The sequence below is a fragment of the Amphiprion ocellaris genome, chromosome 3, assembly GCF_022539595.1.
Source record: "Amphiprion ocellaris isolate individual 3 ecotype Okinawa chromosome 3, ASM2253959v1, whole genome shotgun sequence".
Taxonomy (NCBI): domain Eukaryota; kingdom Metazoa; phylum Chordata; class Actinopteri; family Pomacentridae; genus Amphiprion; species Amphiprion ocellaris.
In genome coordinates, this window is record NC_072768.1 from 11551987 (window position 1) to 11574114 (window position 22128).

At 41.1% G+C, this 22128-nt stretch overlaps 2 protein-coding genes across 2 annotated transcripts in view; one reads left to right on the forward strand and one right to left on the reverse strand.

Moving 5' to 3' along the window:
- Positions 1-859: 859 nt before the first annotated feature.
- etfa (electron transfer flavoprotein subunit alpha) lies at positions 860-7954 on the forward strand. The gene is made up of 12 exons (XM_023287792.3): positions 860-1010; positions 2144-2293; positions 2464-2545; positions 2830-2912; positions 3170-3269; positions 3458-3568; positions 3745-3846; positions 4132-4200; positions 4283-4365; positions 5655-5720; positions 6089-6169; positions 7501-7954. The coding sequence occupies exons 1-12, from the start codon at positions 972-974 to the stop codon at positions 7534-7536; spliced, it is 1002 nt and encodes a 333-aa protein (XP_023143560.1). The 5' UTR covers positions 860-971; the 3' UTR covers positions 7537-7954.
- Positions 7946-22128, reverse strand: part of tmem266 (transmembrane protein 266) — a 33383-nt gene continuing 19200 nt past the window's right edge. The window contains exons 4-11 of the mRNA XM_023287790.3: positions 15899-16053; positions 14171-14244; positions 13180-13236; positions 12910-13048; positions 12161-12276; positions 11469-11661; positions 9768-9830; positions 7946-9677 (exon numbers count right to left, since the gene is read on the reverse strand). Coding sequence (XP_023143558.1) covers positions 9040-9677; positions 9768-9830; positions 11469-11661; positions 12161-12276; positions 12910-13048; positions 13180-13236; positions 14171-14244; positions 15899-16053 — 1435 coding nt within the window. The 3' untranslated portion in view covers positions 7946-9039. The remainder of the gene's footprint in view (positions 9678-9767; positions 9831-11468; positions 11662-12160; positions 12277-12909; positions 13049-13179; positions 13237-14170; positions 14245-15898; positions 16054-22128) is intronic.

A 22128-nucleotide genomic window follows, 5' to 3' on the forward strand; every position in this document is an offset into this window, starting at 1 on the left:
GTTCAAGAGTCTCCTCAAAAATCAAAGATTAGAAAAAAGTCCACAAAATAAAAACAGATTTGTGTATTAGAAATTAGTTTTTCTTCTTTCTTCTCATGTTAATAATCTCAGTCAACTCGGATTCATCTGCTTTTCTTGTAAAATAATAATTTCCTATAAAACTGTATAGAAAGTAAAGTTCATGCCTGCAGCAGCTACGAAGGTATAAAGCAACAATGTATCAGTGAGAGGCATCACATTGGTACTTGTACTTCAGTAGTTTAACTTCAATTTGCTGCTGAACTTATGTGTTCTTTCTAAAGTGAGTTTTTCCTGCAGGGCTTTTTGTTGTAGTGAAATAGTTTTTACATTGTTGGATTTATACTTAGCTGCAGCTTAAGTAAAGGATCTGAATATTTCTTCTACCACTATGAAATGTGCCAATTTACCCAACTTCTCATGCAGATCTTCAGTTCTTCAAATTGGTTGTGACAGAGGCTCTAGCAGCATAAAATGGAATTTTTCATTTTCAGAAAGAAATAAATGCATAAATGTGCACTGATATTTGATCATATTTATGAAATGTAGTATTTTTTTTATTATGTTTTATTTCTGTAGGTTACTTGCTGCCATGTCAATTGTTCTGACAGAAAAGCAGTGGTAACAGTAGCATATAATTAAGAAAATACTGTGGGCAAAAAAAATTATGATCTTTCCAGAGCAGAATAAAGTGTCTCCCTGCTTTGCTTTATTTAGTGTCGGAGGGGGAAACCGAACAAAATGTCCCAAATAAGAAACATGTTTTGATGGGAAAACCAGGGATCGACCTACTGTTTATTTTTGCAGTTAGATTTCTTGCGAGATAATTGACTGTCGGAGAGAGAGAGTTCTATAACAGTACATCTCGCGAGAAGTCCTGTCAAATCTCGTCCGACCTTTGCCTCAGTTCTGTCTGCAGCACTTGGAGCACAGAACAGCAACAACGGTCCAAGATGAATAGGGCATTCAATAAGACGAGTCTGAAACAATTGGTAAGACTGTGACTGCTCTAACTTACACTCAGACATGATTTCAGTCCTTTATAGCAGATTAAAAACACAGACTTGTCAATTACCTCACTCGTTTTTATTTGCAGCAGCTGCCAGGTGGCTAGCTCCGCACAGCTTTAGCTGAACTTTAGCTAGCCGTGCTAGTCTAACAAGTAGCAGTACTAGTTAGAGTTAGCACATGTAACACTGTCGGTTGACCTAATATGACTGTAACTGTGTATATACACTACAGTGTGAAATGCCTTGAATACGTTTGTTTATGACCGAATGCTAGTAAGTGTTAGCATTGCTAGCCTAGTGGTTATGAAAGCTCTCTCTGTTACGAGTTACGAAACTGTTAAATTGTCATTGACAAGGGTTACCAAAACAACCTATTTACTGTAAGCTGTGTAGCACTAAACGATAGGGTAAAACATAACATGTGCCATTTTATTTATTCTCTGTTTGCTTGACTTTTTCTGAATGACCTTTAAGAACCGATAGTTTCCAGATGAAGCTGGTATTTTCCTGTTTCACGTTGACAGAGCCAGATGCAGCTGTTACAGGGGTTGCACTGCCTACTGTTTGCCCACTGTCCTAACATTACGTGTACATTAACCCCACACTAGACTGTACTGTAAGTTGTATAAATGATCTGAGACTACAAAACAACAAAGCCCATTTGTACTACCTGACATATGCAGAAGTTAAATAGCAAATAATTCTCTCAGAGTAACGTTGCAGCACATTGTAATATCCAGCTCATCTTGGAAAATATTCATATTAGACTACATGGTGAAATTTGAGATTAAAAAGATGCACAATGTCTGATGCCTTTTTCATCCAGAAATCATTGTTGAATAATAACAACTGACTGACTTTTTATTTTGCACTTGCCCAGCAATATCTAATGAAGATTTGAAAGCAATAACAGCACCACTGTAGGAATGATATGTGTTCTAATCTACTGCCTTCTCCATTTTTCCTCAAACAAAAAGGATGAAAATGTTACTCAAGTGTTTCATAACTTAGGTCAAATGTAACAAACCCATTTAAAAGACAGCACCTCCTAAATACACTTGTTTTCACTGACATACGGTTCATTTTATTGACGTTGACGATGTTCTCTCCAACAGACTGGTATCCTCCAGAGGTTCCAAAGCACCTTGGTTGTAGCAGAGCACAACAATGACAAGCTGACCCCCATCACACTCAATGCCATCACTGCTGCCTCTAAACTGGGTGGAGAGGTGTCCTGTCTGGTTGCTGGAACAAACTGTGCAAAGGTGTGCAAAGCTTTTGATATGTTGTATTTGTGATGTTATTTTAGCTTTACCGCAGTGCATGAACATATGGTTGCGTGTATGGATTGTGATTAATGTAAATGGAGATACGACAATATTCAAAGGTCACTGGGAAACTTGGAAACATGAAATGTTTTTTCTGCTGTTTTTAGGTTGTGGAGGAAATCAGCAAAGTCCATGGTGTGAAGAAGGTTCTGGTGGCCCAGCATGATTCGTACAAAGGTGGCCTGCCAGGTATGTTGTACTTAAAGCCTGTTGTTTATTTAACCTTCACTCATAGAGCAAAGAGATACTGAAAGAAATATTTTTTCTTTGTACAGTCTCTTCCATATTCACAGCCAATGTTGTGCTTAACTTGCTCAAGGACATCTTGCCAGTACTAACTAAAGGAGGGGATGTTGTTGTTCACTTGATTCCCCTGCTCAGATGTTTAAATTGCTAGAACAGACTTTGTTGTATTTATTGTTTATGCTACAGGCAACCTAATTGTGTTTCTACTTTATGATTCTTTATTTCAGAGGAGCTGACTCCTCTTATCCTGCAAACCCAAAAGCAATTCAACTTCACTCACATCTGTGCTGGTGCATCTGCTTTCGGAAAGGTAAGTCATGGAAGAGCTCTGTTATTGATGAATTTATTGTTATTACTTATGTATTTTAAAATGCATTTGTTATCCAGTCACCTAGTGAATGTAAATTTCTGCTGCACATACTTAAATTTAAGTCCTAATGTTCTTGTGGATGATATTATGTTGCTATTTTATGAAAATTTCAGTATCTACTAAACTCTTTGTACCCAGTGTTTCAGTCAGTCATATTTATATGTCTATGAACCATAATTCCACTTTATATTTTGTAGAACCTGCTTCCCAGAGTGGCTGCCAAGTTGGATGTTGCCCCAGTTTCAGATATTATTGAGATCAAATCCCCAGATACTTTCGTCCGGACTATCTATGCTGGTAAACCTTTTTTTAGTACATTATCATATAGAGTTTGACTCTTATTTGTCCTATTTAGTGACTAGTATAATCATTCGTCAGTAGAAATATCATGGAATCTTTTGAAGTCTGTTTTTCTGATATATTTAAGTTCTGGCAATTATATGTTTTATTTTTAATTTAATGTTTCTGTTAATTGACTTGTGTAGGTAATGCCCTCAGCACTGTGAAATGTAATGAGCCAATCAAGGTCTTCACCGTCAGAGGGACGTCTTTTGAGGCAGCTTCAACAGAGGGAGGCAGTGCTGCATCAGAGGAAGGTAAAGTAGCTTTCAGATTTAACTTGCTCTACTTTGGGACATGCTAAGAAATTAGCTTCAATTCTAGATGTTGTTTAATAACATAAACAAATAAAGATACAGTATACCTGAGCAAACCTTATTGTCATTGCCAGTTTTTATTGTCACTTGTCATTTGATGGTCCTCTGATCTGCAGTGGCTGCTGCTTCTCCCACTGGAATTTCTGAGTGGTTGGAACAGACTCTGACAAAGAGCGACCGTCCAGAGCTGACAAGTGCAAAGGTTGTGGTGTCAGGAGGTATGCAATAACAGTCCATCTTTCTCTGATGTCTAAAGTAATGTCACAAAGGATGAAATTCAAGTCCACATAGTGGGTTGTTGGAAGATGAATTCTGAGAGTTAATTTCTCAGCAAATTCACTGTCTGTGTGTTTTTCAAAGTATTGTTCAACTATATTCGTTGTAGGATGGATTTAATATTATATAATTGAAAGTATTCAGATTAAGGGTTTGTTTTTCAAGGCTAAGAGTTCTTTTCAGTATTTTCTTTGTTCAAGTAGACTAATAGTGTTCTTTTTCTCCAGGAAGGGGCTTGAAAAGTGGGGAAAATTTCCAGCTGCTTTATGACCTTGCTGACAAACTCAATGCTGCAGGTATTATAGGAACAACTGTGTCAATTATTGCCTTTATGGCTGTTCTTACTTGGTGTTAAGTTGCATTTTATTCTTTTTCCAGTTGGTGCATCCAGAGCTGCAGTGGATGCGGGGTATGTCCCTAATGACATGCAGGTTGGACAAACTGGCAAGATAGTAGCACCAGTAAGTTATTCCATTTCTGAAGAGATTATTTGAATTTATTTAATCTTTTACAGCTAATCAAGAAAAAAGTAAAAATATTTTCAATGGCTGTATTCAAAAGTCAAAGGTAGGCAGCACTTAAACTCAGTGTCAGTGTGCGCGTTTGCTTTTGATGAATGCCTGTTAGTCCTTACACAGCAGTTCAGTAAGATCACGGTGGCTGCTCTTCTCCTTTAAACAGGTTAACCTCCCATTATGTGATTCAGTCCGGTTACCCTGACTGTGATTGTCCACACATTAGACCTTGGAAAATGTGCATGATGGCACATTTAAGGCCTTAAATGATTTAACTGATCCATTAAAGCAGAATGCAGTGTATGTCTGGTCAGAGCCTCAGACCAGGCCAGACTGTCCAAATTGGATTTTCTGAATGTTATGACAAGCTTGTGGAATTTGGCTTGGTTAATTAAATCTAATTTAAATTTAGTTTGTTCCCCAAGACTCAAAAAATGTGTAATGTATTCAGAAAATTGATTCACATTTTATTCACATGCAGAATGTAAGATAATCTCTTCTATGGTAATTTAGTGGAAACAATCAGAGTTAAATGTCTTTGAACAGTGGTTAATCTGAATTTTCACTGTAATCAAAGCTGTCAAATATCGCACCATAGCAGACTTAGAGGGTTTATGTGTTTTAGAGAAAATACTTGGCAGGATTGAAGTGAAATTATGAAATGTATGTGAGTGTGTTCATCTAAATAATGAGAAGCAGTTAGTGCTGTGTGTAAAGAAGACATTGAACAACCCACACAACTGTACATATGGTCTTGTGAGGTTATTTTAGCAAAATGGACATAATTTTCCAATTGGAATGACTAAAAGCATAGTGCTTTGTCTTTCAGTTTTAATAATCACACATGAATATCTTGTGCTTTCTATACTGGTTTATACAAATCTGAACCAGTGGTTTCTGTGATCAGTGTGTGACTGCTAGAATAGGGGTCTTTCTGAATTTTCTGCAGAAGTGAGATACTGCTGTGTTTACACGCTGATGCTTCGTCCATCTGAGACTACAGCTGCAACAGTAACTATACACTGAAATATTCATATGGCAGTGCATTAAACTGAGAGCAAGAGATGGTTTTCCCTGCAGGTTTGGGGGGGATGCAAGCATGGCTGACCTTTTGCACACTTGCCCCCAGCACCCTCTGATAGATTACATTATGCCATCAGACACTGAGGTGCATCTGCACTTCATGTCTACCAGCATGTAACACTTGTCTGGCTGTCTTCTGTTCATGTCCATAGGAGTTGTACATTGCTGTTGGTATCTCTGGAGCTATCCAACATCTGGCTGGAATGAAAGATAGCAAGGTAAAGTCTCTAAAGCCATATGGGCAGATTGCTGAAACATCCCCTTTCTTGCCATTTTCTAGTTTTCTTTTTTTTTTTTCGCATTTTTTTCCTTGAAATAAACAGTAATGAAATGTTGTATTTGTTATATTAGCTTTGCTGAATATGTATTGTATTAAATGGCATTAACCTTTTGAGTTTGGTCACACACATTGTGGTAAATCTGATAACACTGATAGAAAGAACCATACAACACTATGCAACATTTGATGGCAACAATCGAAACTTGGGTTGTTTCGAAGGCTATATTCTATTTTTGTATTGTGGTAAGGGCACTGTTATGATTTGTGTTGTCTTATTTTGTTATGTATGTCTTTTTTATTATTCAGACTATTGTTGCTATCAACAAGGACCCTGAGGCTCCCATTTTCCAGGTGGCTGACTACGGCTTGGTAGCCGATCTTTTCAAGGTAAGCGTCTGGTATTAATATTGCCATAGTAATGCCACTACTTCCCCACATTATTAAACAACAACGCAGCGCCTGGACTTACTTTGGGTGTTTTAATAGCTCCAAGAGTCCTGAGAGACAGTCAGAATATAACATTTGCTTTCTCACTGATAAATTTTGCACGATGCTTTATTCCACCTAATGGAAATGTGCAACTGTTGAATTATTAAGTTCTTTGAATTAATCCGAGGAGCGTTCTGGCTGGAACTCGCTGCTAGGACAGAAACACATTAACATGTCTAAAGATATAAAAACTGATCGATAGTTACATAAAAGTTGGCTTCAGTTTTGTATTCGGCCTCTTCTTGCCAGGCCACTTATACGCTCAGTTGCGTTCTCGTGTCGAGCTGGTACTTGGCGGTAGCGAGCCAGGTATGTTGGCATGAGTAACACTGGAGTTCAGTGCTGCCTTTGAAAGGCTAGTAGGTTATATTTTCATTTGTGTCCTGTTGGTCATGTTTTATTTAGCCCTTCAGTAGTGCCTGTGCAGCCCAGGTGTCCTGGCAAACTCTGTAGAAGTGATTAGTAATAATGGCTAGTGGCAGTAGAGTTGTGACCTACTGGGTGAGATCATCTTACAAGTGATCACTCCTCAGATAACTGATTAAAATGGATGGGCTCTCTACTTTTTCCCCAAATTGACAATTGATACCCCGTACTAACTGTAGCAGTGACTGATGATTCTGTTTTGAAGTTGCTCGACTCTCAAGGAGCCATTTGAATAATTTTGCACTCATATTTACCACAAAAGGCAGTTGAATCTGTCTTCTTTAAAGCTACACAACTCGCATTATCAGCATGTTTATTTATGGGCTAGATGTCCTCCTTGTAGAATCTTTCTCTGCATTTATCAGAAACAGAAACACTGGTAAATGTTTACAGACCTGCAGCGTCCTGTGGTCGTGATGAATCTCAATGTGCTAAATTATACAGTGAGCATAAGAAATGCACAAGGGTTTGTGTAATAAAGTCATAAATGTCATGATATGGAATATGCTGGGGGTGAAAATGACAGGTGTTGGTGAATATTTATTCTCAAATAAACCCTGGAAAAATGTCAGCAGTTACTAATGCAGATATATTGTAACTTGAGTTTATGCCAGAATGATTTCTGCAGGATGTTTAGGTCTACATAACAAGTAATTAATTTAAAAGTATTCTGTGCCAATGGAGCAAACGTGTAGTTTGGGCTTTCAGGAGTACAGTAAACAGAATATATTTCCTGTAATTAGTCCTGCCAAAATACCAGTGTGTAAACATTATGTTATGTTTCTACACTGTTTTCTCTTCAGGCTGTTCCTGAGATGACTGAAAGTCTGAGCAAGTGAAAAGAAACAAACTCCCACCAAATGTTCATTGTACAGCTCGACAGTGCAGCAAGAATAGATCAACGGAAAATGCAGCCACCGCCTTAACGCATTTCTGAAGTTGGGAGTCTTCTTCTCTCTGCCTGGCATCAGAAGAACACTCTCAACCAAGAAATACAACCTAGTTTTTATATATATTGTAGTATGTAAGGTTAAATATCAATGGATAAGTTGTACTTACCTTTGGTAGGGGGATATTTTTTTCTTTCTGTAGTAGTAAGTGTTGTAATTTGTATTTGATTCTTTGGTGCAGTATAGGACATCTTTGGGAATGCTTAACTCTAATGTAGTTGATTGTAAGATACAGCTCTTCCTGCTAACCCACAAGTGTTCTGCAAAATAACGTATTAAATTGACAACTAAGAACCAGTTTCCTGAATTTGCCATGTTTCCCCTTTATTGGGTTCATTTTGCAGTGCTGTCTTTCCATAATCAAGACAGAAAGTGCCTGTTGACAGAACAATAAACAGGGTTAGTTTGCAATATGGTGGCAAATCTCAAAGGTTCATGCTGTAATTTTCTTTTCATCGTTTTATTCAAGTCCCTCACTATTTTCGGCTGTGATATGATGACCAAACCCATCCAGAAATATTTACACAACTTCTAAACATTAAAATCAGTTTTTATAAAGGTTATTTTAGACCTGAATGATATGAAATCTATCATGTGCAGGTAGAGTTTCAGTTAATTACGTGAGGGTCATGCTGTAATTTGAAAAAGTTCAGTAAACTCAGCTGGGTTTGGTCAGCTTCCAGTCATGGCACCTGGATAAAAACTCATGAATCATCCATCAGTCAAAAGGATTCTGCACTCTTTCCACTCACAGAATTTAGGTAAAAATGGTAACATTAATATAGAAAGACAAAGATTAGAAAGAAGTTGAGACAGATCCGATGTACCCTGCAGCAGTCCATCAAAGAGGACTGTTCTTTGTGAGTTTGGAGACACTAAACTGACCACCAAAACAGCTCATACACTCGCACTTTTGGTAAATCCGTGCCGTTTTTCTAGGGAAAATTCACAGTCTGGTTGTCCAATAAACCTTTCCAGCATCTCCACATCCTACAAAATGTATCAGAGGACCTAAACCCTCAGCACCAACTTCTCTCAGGGCTCACTTCCTAGATAGAAATCCAACTACAACATATCAAAAGCCAAATTTTCTACACAGGGCTGTCTGACAGTTTCGGGCCAGAGCCCCATTGCTGGTTTCTTTTGGTAAAAGTAAATAAAAGTGTTTTTTGTGAGTGTCATTTCCTGATAAGTGTTGCCTGATAACAAGTCTGTCGTCCATGCCCTCTGTTTGTGCTGCTCTGGCAAGTTCATCCTCTCAGTTCCAGCTTTACAAAGAGGATGATGGACATAGTTTATGTGCCAGTGACTCCAAACAACTTGGGAGCCTAGTAGAGCATTCATTTTTGCAGCTGATCTGAAGTCTGGTGAAGTTCCACGTTTTGCAGAGTCTTATGTCTCTGACAGGCGGTTGACTGGAGTTTCTACCGGCCCCATCATCCTGTACTTCTCCTCCAGGAAAGGCTCGTTACCCTGCAGATGGATGACTGTCTTGGAGTGGAGGCCGACTCGACTCTCCTGGTTCCTCTTGTTGTAGATGTTGACCCTGTGCTCCAGCTCGGGGCTGGTTTTTGTGGAACCTGTCGGGCTGGGTGGTTTAAGGTTGACAGGGTCCAGGCCCTTCTGGGTGAGACAGGAGTCCTCAGACAGAGAGGAGAGCAGCTCCTGGACCACGGCGCTGGGACTCCCTCGTGGCTGAGTCCCCAGGGCCAGAGGGCTGCTGTAGGGCGGAGGGTAGCAGCGTTGGTCGCTGTAGTCTGTGGAGGTGGAGGCCTCGCGCACCGTGGAGCTGCAGTCCATGCTGGAGCCCAGCGTGTGGCTGCTGATGCTGTGCTGCCGGGCGCTGAAGCTGGTGCGGGACACGGTGGTTGTGGAGGCCTCGCTGACCGAGCTGCCGGTACGCTGCAAACGGCTGGACGGCACTGCATCCGCACTCACCAGAGACGAGGGGAGCTGACTGGGGTTGTTGGGCAGATGCACGTCTATGGCTGCTGTGGTGATGACTCGTGCTGGGTCTGGGATCCCTGTATCTACAACAAGCACAAAGCACAGGGCCTTAAAATATTAAGATCCTACATGGGCTGCAGATTAGATATTAGCAGGAGCTTGCTGATGCTCACCACTGCTTGGCTCGCTGTAGTACTGGCTGATATAGTTGTTCATGTCATCTTGACCATGATGATCTGAAAGGGGAAGAGTGAAAAGTAAATCATTTGTTGTGTACAAAAATTTAAGAGACCACACTTTTTTTTTGTACAATGTGTGAACAGTAACTTTTTGAACTACTTAAAATCCTTATAATAGTCACACTTTAATACGCTTATGTACCACCATTTAGGATTTTAAAATATGTACAGCCACTGACTGCACAGTTTATAACAGACTAATGTAGTTGTACTCAGACATAAATGTATTATTTGTCAACAATTATGAGTCCCTCTGTGGAGACCCGTAAGGCCTGAGTAAATGATCATGTATTAACAAATCAAAATCAGTATATAACAGTAGCAAGTTGCTGGAAGATTCATTCAACATGATGAAATATCTCTGTAGAGTTCATGTGCAAGCTGTAAAAAAAACCCCGTAAAAAGTAAAGTGTACTGTAAAGTACAATTATTAAACTTTTGTTTTTTTTGTTTTCAATGATTTGTGGTTTTTCAACTGCATCAAACTGCACAGAAAACCTTTTTGAGTTTGAGTTTCTTTCTACTTCTAGCCAGCTGTCTCCAAAGAGGTGCAGGACTTCATGTTGCAGTGAAAAATGTGACAGGAACAAAGTATATATATGAAGAAACTGAGGGTTAAAATGTCACAGTAAAAGCTTGTGGCACCTTAATTTTGGGGTACAACTAATGATTATTTCCATTCTTCGTTGATAATTCCAAATCTCTAAAATGTGAAAGAGCAGTTAAAAATATCTTTAAATTGCGTGGTTGTCCGACTGTAACCAAACACTCCATATAATCATTAAAATTATTATTAGTTATGTTGATCTGCTAATAGATAAATGAACAAATTGTTTTAGAACTACCTGTTCTTGGTGAGGATGTGTTTCACAGGTACTAAATCAGCTGAAGTGTTTCTCTTCAGTGCTTTCCAAGGTCCTCAAGGACTGTTCTACAGCCTTTGTTCATTAATGTTTGGGTTTCACATATTCATTTTATGAGTGTCTCCGGAGGGGGCCACTCATTGTTCAGCCTAAACTGTGACAGGGACCATCTCCAGATGATCAATACCACATGAGTATACGAGGCTGAGGCCCAGTTAAAAGGTTGCCTGAGTAGAAACACAGCGGCTCAGATGTATGGCAGCTCACACTGTGATTTACTGCTTTGATAAAGGAAAAGCCTCAGTGTTTTGAGCCCCGACATCACCTGTACTGACAGCGCTTTGTCGCTTTAAGTCTTGTAAGTTATGACCTGTCACTGTGTGAAAGGTTTATAGTCCATCTAGGCGTGGCACCAGAATTTTTATGTGGACGCTGAGACTAATGTTTTTGAGAAAAGGACACCAACACTGTGTCAGTGTGAGATGTTCACTGTTACTGAACAGCCCTACTCTCCGACAGGGAGAATGGAGCAAGTGGTGTTGAATTTTATTCTGATTTTTCAGGATAAACCTTAAACCTTTAAGTAATCAGACAACTTTTTTTTTTTTTTTTTTACATCTGCTTTCTTTAGTACATTGAACATCTTTACATTCAACCATCCATGTGTGTGTGGACCTGGATTATCATGGAAAAGACAGCCTGAATTCTCTCCCATGCCCAGAGGTCTTTGATAGGCTGTAATACAAAGAGGTTGGGTGTTCCAGACGGTTACCTGCGGGCCCCCCAGGCTCTCTGGCTTTGGCTGGCCTGTGATGCTCGGAGGCCCCAGGGGCCAGTCCGTCCACCTCCTGGAAACTGCTGCTCTGTTTACCCCACATATGGTGGATCTGCATGGCTGCCTCACGCTCTGCTACCAGATCCAGGTCCTGCTGGGCCAGGTGGGCCCTCAGCTGCCTGATTTCAAACTAAAAGGAAAGAAGAAGAAATGAAAGAACACTTGATATTCAAAGTAATATGTGCAGAAACTTTTAGTCGCTATATTTTGTTATTTTTTTCTTAATATTATTGTATCATTTTATTATCATGTTATCTCATTTCCAGTCTCACACGTATAAGACATAAAGTGGACTTTTCTCTCTTCTTTGACATTGACATAAGTGTAACTCACACTTAAATTTATAAAGTTAAACTTGTTTTTCAGCAGAGTAATGTTACCTTACAACAATATAACTATGATTATTAAATTGTAAGGTAGACAGTTGTCTTCAGTTAATGCACAGTGCTGGCTATCTGATATCCAGACTTCTGTAAAAATATCTGGAGATGTTATGAGATCAAGATTGTCGGTTTGCTTTTATGTGTTTTAGAGTGCAGATATATTTTCCTATCACATCACTTTGCTGCCCTCTGCTGGTTACTTGCAGCTGTAAATAGAAAAGATAGGAAACAGATAAGAGCACATACCGCCTGTTCTTGGCAGATCTGGGTAAGACGATCAAGCTGTTCCTCCCTCACTGCCTTGGCCTTCTCATACTGCTGGATCTCCAGCTCCATTTCCACCTTCACTTGCAGCACATAGGCTAAAACCAGAGAAGAAGTTATACTCAGTTTTCCTAGAAAAATAGTATGTAGATTTGTACCCGTCAATTCTGCTCCCTAATTTGATTTAATGTGGCATTTAGTTAACACCAGCAGAGCTGTAACATGGTGGAACCAAGCAGATATTTGATGTTCAATGGCAGACGACTTCAGAGTTTCTGACACAAATTATGCTCATTTTATGGTTAGCTTTTAGTCATTTGTGCACTGGACTGCATTATAATTCTCAACATATTTTAAACTGTTAGTGTAGGAAGCGACAACAAAAGTTCAAACTTTGCTCACACTGACTAATCATCCCTGTGAACATGTCCTGCACTATATTTGAAAACCACATGGGGGAGCAACACAATTAAAATGAGAGAGTTACTCCTATTATATAAAATGCTCTTTGCAGCTTTTTTGTGAGCACTGAAGCCACCGGTCCATTACAAAAGGTCATGACCTGCCATCATTGCTGATAAAAAAAATAACGAAAAAGGGAAAAACTAATTGAGCAAACAACCTCAAGATTGAATGTAGCCGATAGCGCCGAGAGCACAGAGCAGTATCTATCTCTGTGACCTGACAGGAAAGGACATAACGCAGGGGACACCGGCCCCTCCCAGCCTCACCGTCAATGATCCTCTTGACCCTCCAGATGCGCAGTGTGATGATGAGGCCGATAGCATCCCAGGGGCTGCTGGGGCCGTTGGCCACCGTGGAGGCCACCATGGGGGCCAGAGAGAGTACGATGACAGCTCCATCAAACACCTGAATTAAATAAACACTTCAGGTTACTGATGGAGCTCCTATAGTTGCCACACTGAGCTGTGACATTGAGGGAATGACACTGCAGTGAAAGGGGCCCCGTGTCAGGACTAATGGGACTCAGGGGAGCTTACCTCTACTTTGTTCTCTATGTAATCCCATATCCCCAACACCACGATCCTGAACACCGTCTGAGACAGTCAGAGGGACAGAGATGGAGACAGAGAGCGGGTTACACAGACGGAAGAAAACAAGGACGGCAAGACCAAGAGAGACTGGATGATGGAGGCAGAGCACCATTTGTACTACGTCTCAATAATAAACCTGACAGTCCCAGTAAATGCCATTTGCACTTGAGATTTCATCCCCTCCTTTCATTCCCCCAGCGGTAATTCATCAGTGACATCATATTCACACACATCACAGGCAGCGTGATAGGATTTCATCCAAACAATTACAGACACTGCATTTAGCTCCTTCTGCTGACACAGTAGAGCCTGAGGAGAGCAAACATGCCTCGCCATCCCCTAACCCTCATTCTCATTTCAGACATGCAAGGCTACACTGGAGCAGAAACCAGTCAACCTGCTGATTCCACTGCTTCAGTGTAGCACCGAGGGGCAGCCTCTGTTGCCGATGAAAACTCCACCTGAAACAAAAGTTAGCAGCGAGGTGAGCAAATACAAGGAACTAAGACAAATGTGGCCGGCTATAAAGAAATGGTAATCGATACAGTACACCTGAGTCCTTGAAATTATTTGAAACTAGCAACAAAGAAAAGCCCCATCTGCATTTTAAAATGTTTGTGCTGCAGATCAATCAAACAACCTGAGAGGGACCAAACCTGCCACTTCTAACAACACCAGTCATGTGAGTATTTTCAGAGTATTGATGTAAGGTTTTTAATCTTTCTTTCAGCTGTGCACAAGTTCCCCATGTGCTAATCAGAATCTAAACATGCTGTGACAGAGGGCACGGGGCCTTTCATGGTACTGTTAGTATTGTAATGAGAATCTGTCGGTGTGCCTCTCTGGCCCCACGTACTGCACAACATAGCATTAATCGACAGGCCGCTGCATCAGCTGTAAGTGAGACTGTTTTTGCATCAAGCTGGGAAAGACTCACCTCAGTGAAGAACACGGAGAGAATAGCCAGGCTGATCCAGTGGATGATGCTGGCAAACTGGAATGCATTATTAACTGAGGGAATAAAACAGAACAAAGGATTATTTTTAAGGGCATTTATGTGACACGCAGAGGTCAAAGATGGATGCAGCGTTTTTAGTAGATCAAATATTTGTTATCAGCTCTACAACACTGACAGGGTGCAGTAAAGTGGTGAAAGTGAACACATTCAAGCACACACATAAATAAATGTGCAGACAGAAGCATGAAGCAACATCATAAATATGAGTTCAGCACCATACTGTACGTGCATGTGTCTGTCGTCTCGTCTATTCATCGGGCTAATTCTGGACGGACTCAAACAACACTTCGCTATCAGTCGAGGCATTTCTCTTCACGCGTCGCATCTCCCCCCATCTGTCTTTGTTTGCTGTGTTCAGTGATCTGTCTATCAGTCCATTCATCTTCCTCCAGTCCCCCACCCCTCGCTCCACAATCATCCACCAGCCAACTCTGTGTTGCTGCGTTTTCCTTTGTCCGCTATCTCCCTTCACACATTTGTCTTACTCTTCCTTTGTCTGTTCAATCAGTCGGTCCCAGGGGAACAGTAAAGACTCCAATGCATTTGGATACTGCTGGAGCACGACCATGTGTGTCAGTCCTCCGACATCAAACGGCCATCACCCCTGACCTTCCACTTATGATAGATGAGGATGTCTACACCGTCCTGGATGATGTAGATAAAGGTGACATTGGGGTGACACAGGTCAGACTGGAGCTTCGACCACCTGACATTCTGTGTTAACTGTGGAATACTAATCAGGGGGTTATATTCCCAAGACCATGATTGATCTGAGTCTCAGATCCCGGAACAGATCATCAGTGACATACAGTAGACATATGAGGCCAGGTTAGCAGCTAGTATTTACTCCTTCCTAAACAAACATGTTGCACATTGATTCTCTCTCTCTCTGTCTTTTTTGAAGACAAAAGCTGCTGTATATTATAGCTTTTAAACAGTATAGCCTTCAAATATAAATTTGCAGTATATGTAGTAAAAGATCTTGTGTTTTGGTCATTGAGATACATTTCCAGAACAGCAGCTTGTTGTTAAGCTAATCAAGATTAAAGACATTGCAGAGCATACACTGAAATCTTAAAAATGTGTTATTTGATTACCCTCCTATGAAATCTTGCAGTCCAATAATCACAGTCCAGATTTTAATATAGTATTTAACATAGTATAGTATAGTATAGTATAGTATAGTATAGTATAGTATAGTATAGTATAGTATAGTATAGTATAGTATAGTATAGTATAGTATAGTATAGTATAGTATAGTATAGCATAGCATAGCATAGTATAGTATAGTATAGCTTGTGCATTTGTGCACACTCACTCCATTAATGTTGCCATTGGCTATAATGGTTTTCTCCTTTTTTTCACTGCTTCTACCTCTATGAGTTCACATTTTTTTTCCTGCAGCTCAGCTTTTACACTAATTAAGGTGTAGTGAACCTGCTTCTTTGTCTTGGGTATTTATTTGAGCCTATGCATTGAGCCAGCACCTTTGAATAGCAATTAGTAAAAAAAATTGTGCTGAGCAGTCCACTTTTCTCCCTCTCCAAGAATGCTATTGCTAATCAAGACTTTAAACAATGAATATAACAAACCACCTCCCCAGTATTATGTTCTCAAAGTCACATTATCTTGGTTTTCATCACTCACACTGCAGCAGCTTGGTGTCTATGAGCAGCTCCAGCATCAGCAGCAGCACCACCAGGATGACACAGGCCACCAGGAAACAGTTGAAGCCTGCCGACAGCAGACAGACCTGCCACAGAGCTGCTCTCCGTCCACAGCACGGCTTCAGCCAGTTCGACCTGAGTTGGGGGATGAGGAGGTGGGAGACACGGGCAGGGAGAGAGGTGGGTACAAAGACTAATGGTGAGTGCTGTTGTGGTGCTATTTTAAATGTACCACTGGAACAGAAAGCAGATATGACAGGGAACAAGCAAAGTCAAACCAATAAAACATGAGAAACGTCAAGATGCTCAAATTCTGATGTGCGTTCAACCTTGACTTTGCTTAGTTTTCTCTCAAAGTTCTTCTGAATATTTCTCAGCAGAGGGTACTATTCTGCATGCAAATCATACAAATGCAGAGCATGCATGCCGAAACTAATTTACGCTCTTAAATTTAATGTGAAGCATAAACACATGTTCTCAGAGCACTGAGATGATCTACTAGTGAGAAATAATTCTGTTCTTGAATTCACGGGTGTGACTATGTCTTTGTCCCTTTCTTCATCTCCTTTTAAAGCTCTTCACTGCCCTTATCCTGCAACCGTCCCTTCAAATTAAACCTGTCCTTTAATGTTATCATCAAGCAGGAGTGTAGTCTACTTACTACAGCAGCCAGTTTGTTTGTGCCTACTTCTGCACAACATCTGTAGCATATTTAATGCCCAAAATATCAGAGCACACATAGAAAAGGTGACAGCTGACTATATAGGTGTTAAAGTCAACAAAATCAATAAAGTGAGGTTCTGGACAGATTAATATCCGGTGTGTAATTTCCCTCCCTGCTGCCTCACTGGGTGATAAGACTCTCTGGATGACTGCTTTGTGAACAGCCTTGCTGGTAGTTAGCTTATTGGCTCCCCTCTTGTTTGAGCTCTGGATGACTGACTATGACTAGCCAGCTTGGTGGCAGGCCCACCACGTGATGGAGCTCTCCTGGCATGACAGTGAGGCTGCACGTGCACCATCTGGAGGGTGAAGTCGCACACAGCTAAAAAGATGTTTACTTAACTAGATGACAATGCCTTCATTCCATTTTTTTCCATGACAATGTTCAGACGCTCATTTTTCATCAGATTGAAGGGATAAAGGAGAATTTTGTATCCCAGCATTTGGTGTGTTATTCCCACCGGAGATTCAGCTGGTTCTTCATACAGCTTCCATCGTATTGCTAGATTTTTTCCATTAGTTTGGAGTGTGTCAGTGTCCCTGGTGTACTTGCTCCTTATCCAGGTACACTATGCCTGAAGATCTAAGTGTCAGACTTGCCTTAAATCCATCCTTACTCTCCCCTTCAAGTTCCTCCAATCAGAGACAGACTGACTGAGACTCCTGGGGATTTATGGTCAATAAATAATGACAAATCTCCAAGAGCCACACGGGGCTTTCCCATCCTTTTGCATTCCACACTAACCAGATGTACTCCAGAAAAGAAGGTGTATGTGTGTGTGTGGAGGGTTGCTGTCCTTTCTCAGAGGCAACACTGAGAAAGGCAGTATGATCCTTCTAAAATAGCCACTATCTGTTGTCACCTGTCCCCCATAGGAGGAAAGCTAAGGGCAATGTCTGTCAGAGGACAAGAGAGGATGCAATTTATTCCACACTCCTCTTGCTTCGGCTCAGAATGAAGGAGGCAAACACTGAGAGAGGAAGCGGGGTGCAGCCAGTTCAAAGGCATTGGGATTCAGCCAAAAGAGAACCGGAGAGAAAGCCAGAGAGGAAGGAGGGGGAGTTGGAGAAGGAAGAATGAGAAAGAGGGAACAGAAAGATGCAGATTGAGTTAAAGGAGAATTCTGACTTATTATACCCAAAGCCTTTTTGTTTTTAAAGTTATTGTTATGATTCCTATTGATCGGTCTAGAGAGAAAACATGCATGCACTCAAATGTTGCACTTAAGTTTGCTTGCACTTGAGCATTTCAGTTTTTATTTTTCTGTTGTTTTGTCCAGTCCAAAAACAATCAATCATTAATTAAAACAGTTCCCCAAGAATGCAAGTGGAGTTAACTGAATAATTAACCATTTTCACCTGTATTTGTGAGAAGAAAAGGATGCAAATACTAAAAAATATTATTTAAATTGCTCCAAATTTGGAACATTCACTTCAGATTTTATCTTCAAAATAGATTTTCCATTTAATTTGACTTGTTACAGTCTCTCTTTACCGTCTGCATGTCCTCTGATCTCAGAAGTAGCTTTTGTAATATTGTAATAAAAAAGAAACAGGGGATCCTAGTTTGTGGCGTCACTTCGCAGTTCAGTGAAACCTCTGTTGTAACACACAGCTACACAACCTCTCCATCCTTCACCAAGGTCAGCAGAGGGGCTGGAGCTTGGCCACGGTGTACCAGTGCTGTCCCAGAGGCTAGCCGGCGTACTCAGCCCTCTACAGCAACCTTCTCCACCAGCCAATGCCAACAGATTAGGGGCTCAACACCTGGGGTGACAAGGAGGTGGTGGAGGGTAAAGCTATCATTAGCAAATAGCATGGGGACTTTCCCCCGGCCCCGATCTGTTCCCAGGGAACAATGTCAAACCCCATCTGCCAGCAGGGAAAAGCCAGGAAAAGGAAACATTTACCTAATGATATGCCTAACACACACTCACAGGACATTTGTGGACCATTAGTTAAGAGATGGAATAAGCAGCACACACTCCAAGAGAGAGAGAGAGAGAGAGACACATCACTTCCCTTCAGGTTTGAAAAGCATGATTTAACTCACACTGTGTAGAATCATAATTCATTCAGACCTCTCCCACAAGCCAGGCAGAAAAGGTATTAATTTAATAAACCTGTAAAGAAAAACCCTGTCTGGAAGCAGAGTAAATGGCAGTGATGGATTACTCCAAGCTCAGAAACTTAATTTTAGGGAAATCACTTTAAACCTTGAACGCTGAGGACCTGAAGTATTTATGAGGAAGTGAGGCTGCTTCAGTGGTGGAGCAAACCGAGGAAGAAAATCACCCTCGCTCTCTCTCAGGGTCAAGGCGGGTTTGGATCGAAATTGGTAATACCTCAAGGAGCGGTCATGCACGCATATACACGTGCACTGGAAAACATCACGCATACACACACACTTTTAAAGGCATTGTGTGTGGAGGAAACGAAAGATGCAGGGTAGCGTGTAGTGTGGACAGGTTCATAAAGACATCAACAGGCCAGTGGCTGCAGCGGTAACACACTGAGGGAAGATCGAAGCGCGTCTGGCAGCAGCGCAGAGCGAAGGGGATTAGATCATGAGACGGATCGATAGTGGCCTGCGATGGAAGTGATGGCACGCTGTACATAATGCCGGCTGAAGGATGGCCGCTGCAGCCGGACAAAGCGGACAAAGACATTAAGCGGAATGACTGGCGTGGACAAAGTGTCTGGTTGCTCTGCTGGGGCCCATTCACACAGACTGGACAGAGTTTTGGCTCCAACCCCAGCTAAGTAACTCTCACTGAGATGGGGGATCCTATCACGAGGAGCATCTCTTTCATTATACTGTCTCCTGTAATTGAGACAGGATAAAATACAATGTAAACTCATTAGGTACAAGTTAAATGGAAATTAAACCAGAGAGGTGGCGCTCTGTTTGTGTGTCTGTGTGTGTTCGTGGGTTAACAGATGGAGCGGGAGAGAAAGGGGAAGGCTGCAAAGGGTGAAATTCATTAAGAAGTAATGAGTGAAAGTCCATCAACTCCTCTGAGGTATTGATTGTAGCACACACAAATACACACAAATGCCACAAACAGCTGAATACACTAACCTCTCCATCACAAAGTTTGCAAAGGAAGGTTAAAATAGTGTCACTCTAGCTGCCTCTCCAGTCCTCTAAACAACTGATTGGAGCTCTTGATTGATGTCTTTATTGCACATTCACAACAGAGTAACTTTACTCAGATTAAAATTCCAGCACACTGGAGTTCAGACCTGTGGCAGTTGCCATATAATCATCATTAATTATGCTATGAGACTAAAATAGTTAAGGTAGCCATTAAATTCATGGACAAGACCCACACACCTGCCCAGTGGCTATTCATTAATGTGAGTATACCTGCAAATTCTAGTTAAAAAAAAGTTAATTGTTTCTAGAAAACACTATTTCCAAGCAGTTTAAAAGTGACTGTTAAGTGAGGTTATTATTTGGTGTAAGCGTAATTATAGTAATGATTTTTTAGACTTCACATTCACAGTTTTATGAATCACGGATTACACAAACACAAATATCTAGAGAAAACCAACAAAAAAATTACTTTTTGCTATAAAAATATTTATTCTTCCTCAAACCTTAAAATCACCTTCTGAGCCTCCTATTGAACAACCTCACTGCCATGCCTTGGTTAGGTTTTAAAAACTACAACCTCAGTATATTTTTCACATGTAGTTTCATGTAAGTGATTATTTTCACAGCAGATGTTCTGGCTCAAGAGGTAAAAAATCTTGTAAAGGTCTTTGACAGCAAGAAACATTTGAGTCCTGAGGAGCGGCTTTTCAGTGGAATTACATTCTCGACTTCAGTCTTCTGTCTCCACTCGGTTTCTCTCCCTCTGTTCTGATAACTGTATAGCCCTGTGGTTCCTCCAGTATAAACTTCAACCAATTCACACCAATCTGCTGAACTCAGCAGGCTCGGGCAGGGGAAAATGGACCACAACTGTGCGCCTGCAGGCTGCTGAACAGCAGAGGTTGGAAGACTTCATCTCATTCAGACTGTTCAAGCGCTCTGCATTACACCTGTTCCTTAACTCACTCCACACACTCGAAGAGGCATTTAATCCCCCGATGTACTGTATGCACTTGTTTATTTTTTATTTTTGTAACCTAAGAGTTTCCATTTCCTGAGAAAGCACAGGATGCTTAAAAATCAAGACAAATGCCAACTTAACAACTGATTAAATGTTTTCCTGTGTAACCGCTGCCGAGTCATCTGTGTTATCACAGCCAACAGAAGCGAAGGAGCCCTGAGCGAGGAAACCAGCTAAGCAATAAATATGCTGAATAAAGTAATCATTGGTAATCAATTGCACATTTTAGAGATTTCCTTCCTCGTTGCAATTAATCTTTTACAGTTTCATGCCTGGGCAATTAACAAATTCTTGCGGTAAATTGACAAATCAAATGAAAAGGACTAATCGATTACAGGTGCCAGTAATTAAAGTTTAGGATCCAGCATTGCACAGACTGTACATCCGCAAATACATTTTTAAAAAAATATCTTGAGAGAAACGCATGCAGCTTCCCAGTCCCTGTCCAGTGGTTTCAAAATGCAATCAGCTATCATCTCTTCACTCCCTGCATCCTACATCTTGATACAGCCCAGCAGAGGGGGATTCGGCGCTGGTCTTTGCCAGTGAAATGGGCCACAGACACTAAGCAAATGGAGATGGATGGGGCTCCATGTGCAGAGCAGCAGACAAGCTGTCCCTGATAAATGGGTTTTCACCAGGACACTTGATCTCTCTCACTCTCAGCCTAAAAAGCAATCTCACACTTTGCATGTCTGTGAATATTAACAAACCCTCAAACCCTGCACTCAAATGTCATCTATTGTGTCGCACATGGTGCCAGGCAAGAGAGCCAATTTGATGGAGAGCACTGTTACGCTGTGTGTTTGAAATAGAGTCAGAGGGGAGAAAAAAAAAGAAATCCTGCTCTCTTTTCAGACATCTGTCCACATAGCACAGGTACAATGGCTCCGGTTCCAAAGCCCCATGAAATATTGCTGCTGCCAGGATTCATACTAGACTCTGGCAACGTTCTTCATAGTTATATTCTCCAGTCTGGATTTCTGTAATTATTATACCTTACTTCAACCTTGAGCACTGCCAGCCTCGGTTTGGTTATGTGCATGTTGACATACTGCTATATTAATGCATTGCCGTCAGTGAAAAGTGCCTGGAGAACTTCATTTCACCGGGGAAATCTGAGCATTATGCATATGCTTATCTAATATCTGACATTTTACCTAACGCTGTATATCAGCTTGCAACTTTGGCTGTCATGGCGCGGGGTTAATCCCACACTTCTGCGCAACGCAGGCAGAAATGACATTCCTCCAATGGAGGCATTTCCTTGTGATCTACAGCAGGCAGCTTTGTGAATGAAAGTGTGGAGGAAGGTCATCTGCTCCATTCCTCCCTTCTCTTTATCCCCTCCGCCTCCTCTCTTTTC